General features: G+C 33.7%; 1 protein-coding gene across 14 annotated transcripts; it reads left to right on the plus strand.

Annotated features, from left to right (window-relative positions):
* Positions 1 to 2,207: 2,207 nt before the first annotated feature.
* On the plus strand, positions 2,208 to 8,566 carry LOC110775651 (uncharacterized). Of its 14 annotated transcripts, none has more exons than XR_008920637.1 (3): positions 2,208 to 3,081; positions 3,799 to 3,853; positions 4,397 to 5,810. XR_008920637.1 is itself a non-coding variant. In XM_056828059.1 (3 exons), exons 1-3 carry the CDS (start codon positions 2,934 to 2,936, stop codon positions 5,308 to 5,310), a joined length of 255 nt encoding a protein of 84 aa, XP_056684037.1. In that variant the 5' UTR covers positions 2,211 to 2,933; the 3' UTR covers positions 5,311 to 5,810. The 14 variants fall into 14 exon arrangements, 3 of the variants coding, with proteins under 3 accessions (XP_056684037.1, XP_056684035.1, XP_056684036.1); XR_008920640.1 differs by lacking the exon at positions 4,397 to 5,810 and adding an exon at positions 8,212 to 8,566 and having other exon boundaries at positions 2,210 to 3,081; XM_056828059.1 differs by having other exon boundaries at positions 2,211 to 3,081; positions 3,795 to 3,853; positions 5,263 to 5,810.
* Positions 8,567 to 9,722: the final 1,156 nt, after the last annotated feature.

Consider the following 9,722-nt stretch of genomic DNA (forward strand, 5'->3'; position numbering starts at 1 on the left):
GGGAGTTTAGACTTCATTAGCAATGGTCTAGCAATCAATTGAATGCGTTTAATTAATGATTCATCAAGATCGTTTTATGTATGAACATGTGCTACAGGTTGTTCAACATTTATTCCAATGGACATGCAATAATCATTGAAAGATTGAGAAGTAAATTCACCAGCATTATCAAGACGAATAGACTTGATAGGAGTATCTGGAAAGTGTGCTCTTAATTTACTCAATTGAGCAAGTAATCTCACAAACGCCAGGTTACGAGATGATAACAAACATACATGTGACCATCTAGTCGATGCATCGATTAAAATCATAAAGTATATAAATGGTCCACATGGGGGATGTATTGGCACACAAATATCCCCTTGTATACGTTGCAAAAAATTGATTGATTCAAATTTTATCTTAGCTGGTGATGGCCGAATTATCAACTTTCCTTGTGAGCAAGAAACACATGAAAAATTATTAGGAAGAATCTGTTGGCTCTTTAATTAATGCCCATAAGAATTTTCAATAATTTTTCGCATCATAATTGAACCGGGATGGCCTAACCGGTCATGCCAAACTATGAAGCTATCAGTAAACTTCTGGTTTACTATAGCATGTGTTTCAATAGAATTAATTCTCGTGTAGTACAAACCAGTGGAGAATGTAGGTAATCTCTCCAAGACAATCTTTGTGCCATTGGTTATGCTCGTGATTTGAAAGAATTCATCATTTTCTTCACTAATTGTCTCAATGTGATAACCATTACTTCGAATATCTTTAAAACTCAATAAATTTCGATGAGACTTAGGAGAATATAATGCATCAATGATGACAAATTTAGTTCCCATAGGCAATAATATATTTTCTCTTCTAGAGCCTTCTAGAGCCTTCTATAATATTTGTACTACCCGATATAATACTCACACTAGTTTTTCTCATCATCAATTGAGAGAAATATTTCTTATTCTTAAGTATAGTATGAGTAGTACGTTGCACTGTCTACAAGACACAATTCTTCATCATTTATTTTCCACTGACCTTGAGAGGTATTCATATTATTCAAGGAAATAAAAATATGTATCACAAAACTAAACATGTTTGAAATAACCATTATAGAAACATTGATTATTAATTTCCGCATGCATGAGCCGTCTAATGGTTACTTTCTAAAGTTGGTGTTATGCATGAGATTGCCGAAATCAAATCAAAATTTACTCAAAATTCACACGCTAGGTCACTAGCCATCATACATGACTTAAATAATAAAAGTAAAACAAATTCATCAAAGCATAATAATAGATTAAACACAACATCAATGGGAAAGTGCCAACATTGAAAAATCAATCTTATCCTATATAATAATAAAAAAAAAAAGTCACTAGCACTTGTTAGGCCTCCAAAACCCAAATCAAGCAATTCTGTATACTACCGCCAAAATCACTCCATACCTCTGCATTTGAATATTTCAAACCGTTAAATGTTTAGATGAAACTACTCTTAATCGATTGCTCCTTTAACTACCCACAATCCACAAACAATAATGTGCTTTTTTATTGGAGATTAACTGCTCTTAATCGATTGCTCCTTTAACTACCCACAATCCACAAGTAGCAATGTGCTTTTTTATTGGAGATTTATCTCCGAAATTCTGAATCAATGAAGACTTAAAAATTAATTAATCCACAAACTGTAATGAGCTTTTTTATCGGCAATTGACACTCTTGCATACGGCGGTCTAGAGACATACTCAAAAGTGAATGAATCATGGTTTGGTTGGATGGATGACGTCTTGACGGGCTCATTCTAAGTTGCATCAATGCGACAAACTCGATCTTCTACTGTTCCATAGTTTGAACTAAATGCTCAGTCATGCGTAATTTCTGTAAGTAATTCTTCTATTCCTTAGTTTTGACCATATGATTATTTTATATCGAACATTTATTCGGTTAATTATAAATTTTAAAACGGTATACTAATCAATGAATCAAGATCCAATTTATTCGGAGTACAACCTAATAAAGTTTTCTATTTGCCAATTACAACCTCAAATTTCTATTTTTGCCAATTACAACCTTAAACTTATACATCTATTTTAAATTACAACCTAAAATTATTTTCCGGCAAAAATCACCGGAAAATGATGTCATAATATTATTATAAAAAATAATTACATATTTTCTACAAAAAATTAAATCGATAAATAAGAATTAAAACAAAAAAAATCGAAAAAATAATTTTTGTTATAGATATTATGTACTTCGTAATTTTTTTTAATAACGTTATGACATCATCTTCCGGTGATTTTTGCCGGAAAATGATTTAGGGTTGTAATTTAAAATAGATGTACAAGTTTAAGGTTGTAATTGGCAAAATTAGAAATGTGAGGTTGTAATTGGCAAATAGAGAACTTTATTAGGTTATATTTGGAAAATTTGTCTTTTTTAATAAACTAATAAATTCATGTTATGTTAATTAATGTCACGTTACTTCATTAAGTAAATTTTGTATACTTAGATAGGACTATATGGTTTATAAGGGTTTATTTGTAATTATTATCAATTCAAATTTGACTTTATACCTTAATTTTTATTTGCAACCATTCTATACATCCCGTGCTTATGCACGGGCACATTCTAGTTCTAAGTAGTGATCATGCACAATATACGAAGAAGTATAATGCCCAACGGTTATTCTAAGTATCATGCACATATAGTTAATCAAATCGAAACTAATTTGATAACAAAGTCAACCACCATATACAAATTATCTTGGTTACTATGTTGGTTACCAGTAAAAATAATGCCATGGAAATTCTCTAACCTTTAAAAAGTTGGAGTTCTGTACTGTTCCTTATGAACAGTGACTTCACACGTACCCATTCGCACGTATCAATGCCTAAATTTTCTTCTCTGCTTCCCCGGTTAGCAATATCTCGAATGTAGCCCAAAATGATAACACCAGTTACACCACTACTAGAAGCCCAAACATTAGAATGTTCACAGTTTATCAACCCTTTCTCTCTCCGGGTTTTAGCTACACAACTGCGCAACTTCGGCATTTCCATTCTTTCCAGTTCTCCGCCTTTCAACCACCACGGTAAGCTACTAAGCTCTCTCTCTTTCTCTCTCGTCTTTCTCCGCACTGATTTGTTCTTAATTTCATTCGCGTTATTGGGATTTGATCTCTATTAATCTGTTTTCTTTTTCTGCGAATTTATCTGCTGCAATTTTTAACTTCAACTTGCCTTTTTCCTTTTTGATTTTCTTGTTAAGGTTTAGTTTTTGCTCATAGAATTTCTCTGAATTTGCGAATAGTGATATATGATGTCTGTAGAATCATTTGTTCAGAATCGAGCATTGATGTAATTTATCTTAATAATTACATTTTGTATGATTAATTTAGATTTTGAATTTTTGAACGAAATTCTTCTGTATTGTGAAAGTAGAGGGTAGAATATGCCTTATAGGTGATATGCTAGCTCCGTTTACTGGTCGGTGGTATTGTCTAGGGTATTTGAAAAGTGAGATTTTTGCTGTGTAGATGTTATAAAGTTTATAAACATATTAGGGGTAGTTGTTATTCTTACTTTCATCCTTACCTTCATTAATTCCACTTTCTTCCTCTTCCTTGGTTTGATTTGGTGACAATGACTTGGTCACAATGACGATCTCCTATGACGGTTCATGTTAGCCGACGTATTAAGGCTTTGTTGTTGTTGTTGTTGTTGTTGTTGTTGTTGTTGTATTAGGGGTAGTTCTTCATATACATCCTCAAGATATGTTGATTTCAAACCCTTAATTTTCAATTAGGTAGGTCAAGCCAGATGTGCTACTTGGTTTCTGTAGTTGGTGGTCTCTTGAATGAAGAGGTGAGTGTATCATGAGGTCTCTTTACATTTTTATGCAGGACTGAAATGGAGTGATGACTAATGAGTAAATACTAATTTATATGGATTATGTATACTATTTGAAAGATTATGAAACCGTTTGTTGGGGATCTTGATTCTTTGATTAGTATACCGTTTTAAAAAGGGGCTTGAATTTGGGACTTAACAGTTTCATGTGTGGAATATTTAGATTATCTTTAGTTATATGATTATGCTTCATGTTAATCAGATGACGTTTTAATTACTTATGTTACATCTGATAGTTAGGAAGGCATTTCCCCTCTCGAAAATATATTTTATCATCCTGTGTATATTTAAAATACTAAGCGTATTTTTTTAGGTGGTAAAATACAAGTTTTAATTTTTAGGTGGTAATATTTTTTCAAATTTTTTAGGCGGTAAAAAACAATTTGACTATAAATTTAATTGAGCTCTTCAAACAATGTCTGAAAATGGATATCCGGACTATTTGGATTGGGATTTGGGAAATAACATTGGACTGTGTCGGATTTCCGGTTTGGCCAGCCCAACGCAAAGCTTAGGTTATTGCCTTGTTGGACACGATATCCCAAAAGGGGTTTGGAAGGATTCTGCGGGTATATGGAAATGACCCAGAAAGAGATTTCTGAAGGGTTTCCGATAATTGGCCATCAAAGTGTTTTCATTGAACTTTAGCAAATACTCGAAACTTCACGACGGAAACAAAGAACATCATTTCAAGCTAACTCTGAAGATAAATCCAAAGCTGAATTTCTTTGTCATAAATTCTTCATAAAAATGGTCAGTTTCCCCTCTTCGTTCACCCCTTCCTTTGGTTTTAATTTTGTTCTTGTTTTTGTCACACTTTGAATTGTTCTCAATTTTTTTGAATTATGATTGATAATATTGCAAATGTTTGCTTAATTGTTGTGATATTGCATTTAAAGTTATGAAAATTTCGTGATTTCAGCTTCTGTAGAAGATTTGGGTAAATTTTAACCTTTTGTTGCTTCGTTTAATCGGGTTTTTGTCTAAGATGTTTTTAATTTTATTTGGGGGAGATTAGGGTTTGAGTGATTTATTTGTTTAAAACTACAGAAAATATTAAACTTGTCTATTTTTATTTTCTTGTTTTTGATATATCTGTTAGGGATTAAATCGGTGTTTTCTTTAGAGGATTCAATCGGTGTTAATTTGATCTGTTTTTTGCCAAATGATGAATTTCCCTTCCCATTATGTGTTAAATTCGGATTAATGAGTTGTTTGTCTGCAATTCATGTTTAAAACATGAGAAAATTATGTGATTGCTACGTTTATTTCAGTATTATGAATAATAAGCTAAATCTATAAACTGGGAATTTCTTGTTGAACTGGTTCAAATTTGAGGTGAATTTTGACTGTCTGCTCAATAGCATCAAACAGAAAAGCACAATCTCCGCCTCACCACTACCATATGGTAGTGAGGGGTGTGCCACAATCGGCTCGGACATCCTTCGGTAAGGGTGGCTTGGTGGGGGATACAGACATGAGTGGGTTATGGGCTCAGATTGGCCTTTGAATGTCCCACATACGTTGATACAACTATACCTATAAGTCTATAGCCAATCCCTAAAAATACGTGGGAGAGAAAAAGAGAGAGGGCATGTCTTCTGTAAGGCAATAGAGGTAGTTGGCTTTTACGAATGCAGCGGCTTTTTTTCCATTTTAATTCATCTTTGGGAGCAACCCTGTGCTTGTTTTGAGTAGCCGAGTACATTTTGAGGCGATCGGTTCATTGTAAAGAAACCAAAAACTTTGATCTCGAAGTATATATCGCATGAAGTGCTTTTGGATAAAGTTGTTTATTGTTGGTACTTGATCACATATTGTTATCAGTCTATGATTGCGAAACATCTTTGTGTTAAATTTCTTATCTTGTGATGGAAATGATAATTTTTACTTGAAAACCATGTCGACGAAATAGAGTGTTGATTATATTGTTTAAGTGATCCTAAAATATAACAGTTTTCACTGCTAGATGGAAGTAAGGATTGTTTTGATCTATAATCTGCAAAACAAGAATATCATTATAATATGATGAGAGTTGGAAAATAATTTAATTAAGTACCAATGATTAAAATCCACCATAAAATAAGTCATCATGACATATCCCATCTGAACAAATCATGTCCACAACAACTAGTCGAATTAAAATTTATAATCCCACTTGTCATACAAATAAAGAATCACAAAACCACCCCCACAAACTAGTGTGAAATTTCCAGCTAAAAAAATAAAAAAAAATTCCTAAACAATCTCTACTTTATACGAAGTATTTTTTAATTTTCTATCCTTTTTTGTTTAGTGTTTATATATGTGTGGAAAAACGTACTATTTGTTGACAAATTATGGAAATAATATTATGCCACATAAAAATGATTTGCTAAAAATAAATTTTGGTAATATTTTAGTTAAATTATTATATTAAAAGAGAAAAACATATTTACTTATAAAAAATGTAATACTTCGTATGTAGTATGATGAAAAATGCACACTCTGTCGTTATGGTCCCAAATAAAAATGTTCAAGATTATTAGTTGTTGTGGGAGTTTTTCCAATGGTTGATGACGAGGAGGTATCCGGTTACACGTAGAGTCGAGTCCAGTCCACGTCGGGCGGCTTTCCTGCAAAACAAGAATATTCTCGTAGGAATATTCCCTCCGATGCTTAAGTAATATTAGAGTTTTAAGGAAGAAATGCTTAGTAAAAAGAAAGCATTACCTATATGATATTGAAGGGTGTTTCTCTATCTAGGAACTTGTGTCAATTCCTTGGGAATTGAGTGTATTTATAAAACCCTAGGAAGGTTTCACATGATTAGCTAGTTTACCATAATATGACAAGTGTCACTATCATAATATTCTCTACGTTGGGCCATGGGCCTTTAAGAAGTTTGTACTCTTATTTCAGCCATACATCATCAAATGCTTACTCCTAAGTGGCTGCCAAATAGGCATTTTGCTTGCTGAAATGTGCCATGTGTCACCCTGTGATTGGGCCAAGCAGGCTGGGTATTTTTACCCACATTATTAGTTATGTTCAAAATAAATATGTAATATGTAGTAAGTTAGGAGAAAAATATTCCAGTCAAATACTTTTAAAATATCAGTACATATACGGTACTAATCTAGTTTGTGAATAATACGTGAAGTACGGAGTATTGTTTTTGTGGCTAAAAAATTACTCCCTCCGTCCGTTAATACTCGCCAGTTCGCCCCGCTTTCCTTATAAAGTTGTCTCTTAATACTCGTCCCGTTTCTATAAATGACATACTTTACTAATATTATGCGAAGTATCATTTTTCACCTAATCATGGACCCACATATATTCCTTACTTTCTTTAAAAGAAAACATTAAAAAGTTCAACCCACACTCACCCCTACCCCCATCCTCACTCCCTTATTTGACATATTTACAGTAACACCTAATAAATTAATAAGTCAATTAAATTGCCTAAAATTTTATGTCCCAAATTGAGACGAGTATTAATGGACGGAGGGAGTAAATTAATTCGGTTGCGCGGACTTATAGGGCATTTTTTGCGGTCGTTGGCCTGTGCCCATATATGCCTAGAGGTAGCTTAGTCATGGCTTCTATTCTAATGTTGAATTATGTGGGGATAAGTGGATGGGAAAAACAATCATGATTTATTTTTTTATTGTTCTTTTCATACAAATTTATGGAAAAGTGAAAAAAAAGATGGCTTAAAATAGAAACATAAAATATTTTTTTAGAATCTCGATTAGAAAAACAAGAATATCATTTAAAAAGGGAGGGAGTACTTTAAAACATTATTATTACCCCCCTCAGTCCCTATTTGTTTGCCTCATATTATATTTTTGTCCGTCCCTTATAGATTTCCACATTTCCCTTAGTAATAGGTCCCCATCATTTCTTCCACCTACATACACTCATAAAGGTTAAAAAGACAATGACAATATTACCCTTATTTCCTTTCTAAATTTAGCCCCAATCTTTAAAAAAAACACATTTTGTCTATGAGGTAAACAAATAAGGACGGAGGGAGTACTATGAAATTGACTTGTGCGTCAGGAAGACTCCATGAAAAAATTATGTATATCTCAATATAGGGAAAACGTAGCATACCAGTTTTGGCATTATAACCAGATAAAATCAATTGTTCATGTAGCGGACCTTATGGTTGTCGTGTTATATGATTCACCGTATCATTTTCACTTGAAATACGGTGCTTTAATTTGAATTTACAGTATTAGTCATGATCTCTTCTAATCAAAATTTCATGATCTAAATTTTTTTCCATAAAGTTTGATCGTATTTTTCCTTTTGTGGGGTTAAAACAGGGGTGACATCAAACAACGAGTCTGCCAAGAAGGTTGAGATAGGGAATATAGTAGATTACCATCATTACCGACCACTTCCTACCTCTGAAGTTGCATTGCCAAAAGATTGGAGCTACTGAAGATCGACTTGGTTGGAGGAGTAGTAATACTAAGCTAATTGTATTACTTCTAATAAATGTTATCTTACTTTTAACTTTATTGTAGTTCCCGTTCTTATCCTTAACTCCGGTGTTCTAATATGTGTCGACGATCGATTTTAGTTGTCGCCTTATCTTGAACCATAAACGAGGGTACTTGAATTGGTACACTTTTCAATAATACTATGCTCCTTTGCTTATGGATCGGAGTTTGTTAATTAGCGGGTGTTTCGGATTTTTTTTTAAAAACAGGACAAACAAGTAAAATTTGAAACAAAAACCAAATAACGTTAACTAAAAATACTAAAACTAAAAAGAAAGAAGATCTTGATGACGAGCACAAGCAGCTAGATCACGAGCTTGAGAAACTCTAAAGCGAGGCCCCTTCCGCAACTGAAAAAACTTCAAGCTTTTAAGAAGAGTCCACATGTTCGAAACAAGGCTTCTTACAACAATAGGAACAGAAGCTCGGCGATCAACTAAATTCAAAAATTCCAATGAAACCGTAAAAATGAGGATTATAGAATACCCACACCTAACTGCCATACGAAGACCTAATATTGCCTACACAGTTTTGCTTGCCTCTAAATCTAATGCTAAGCTCATTGCTTAATATGACATTGACCGAGTAGGATGTCTTGCCACAAGAAAGTCAACAATTGGATATTGCATCCTTCTAGGTGAATTTCCTATAGGCTGGAATCGAAGAAGCAATCGAAGAAGATGACAGTGGTTGCTAAATCTACTGCATTGGAAGATTACAAGGATATAGCCATGACTTTTTGTGAAGTCCGAAAACATACAAGTAACTTTGTAAAATAAATCAAAAAAGTTGTGAATCCCACTAACTTTTTCCCACCCATCCTCTAATTAAGTATATAAATGGTGCATATGATCTGTGAGGGGGTCGAAAAAGCACGAGGCTAATGCGTGACCTCGTCCCTCGTGGGCGTGACGTTTCTTTTTGTCAAATCAAGTGTAATTGGATTTCCTGTGAGTTTACACCCAATTGACTAGTAATATAGGAGTCGCCATTCAGTTTTTAACGACAATGAGAAAAACTGACAAAACCCGTGTTAGGTTATGATACATATGACATTACATAGATCATGCGGAAACAACCATTAACCCAGGACAACATATTATTTACACATAATCATATAGCATAATTTAGATGCATACTCTTTGTTGCGTGCCCTCCCTAGCTGCGCCCGAACCGAACAAGAACAAGTCTTTTAGGACTCCAAGTGTCGTCCCTCCGTAGATAGTCCACAGCACGTCCGGATCCGCCTTAAGATTGACCAACTAGAATCGCCCTTAAGGTACTAGAAAATTTCGGCACTTTTGAGCAAGATGTGTGTTTGATTTTCTCTC

This window comes from Spinacia oleracea, chromosome 5 (assembly GCF_020520425.1).
Source record: "Spinacia oleracea cultivar Varoflay chromosome 5, BTI_SOV_V1, whole genome shotgun sequence".
Taxonomy (NCBI): domain Eukaryota; kingdom Viridiplantae; phylum Streptophyta; class Magnoliopsida; order Caryophyllales; family Amaranthaceae; genus Spinacia; species Spinacia oleracea.

Excerpts from the sequence above, each read along its gene's own strand:
- LOC110775651 (XM_056828057.1), top strand. The coding sequence starts at position 2,934 with ATGATAACACCAGTTACACCACTACTAGAAGCCCAAACATTAGAATGT. Across the intron at positions 3,082-3,794 it reads TCCGCCTTTCAACCACCACG|GTAGGTCAAGCCAGATGTGC; the intron begins GTAAGCTACTAA and ends ATTTTCAATTAG. Across the intron at positions 3,854-4,396 it reads GTGGTCTCTTGAATGAAGAG|CCCAACGCAAAGCTTAGGTT; the intron begins GTGAGTGTATCA and ends CGGTTTGGCCAG.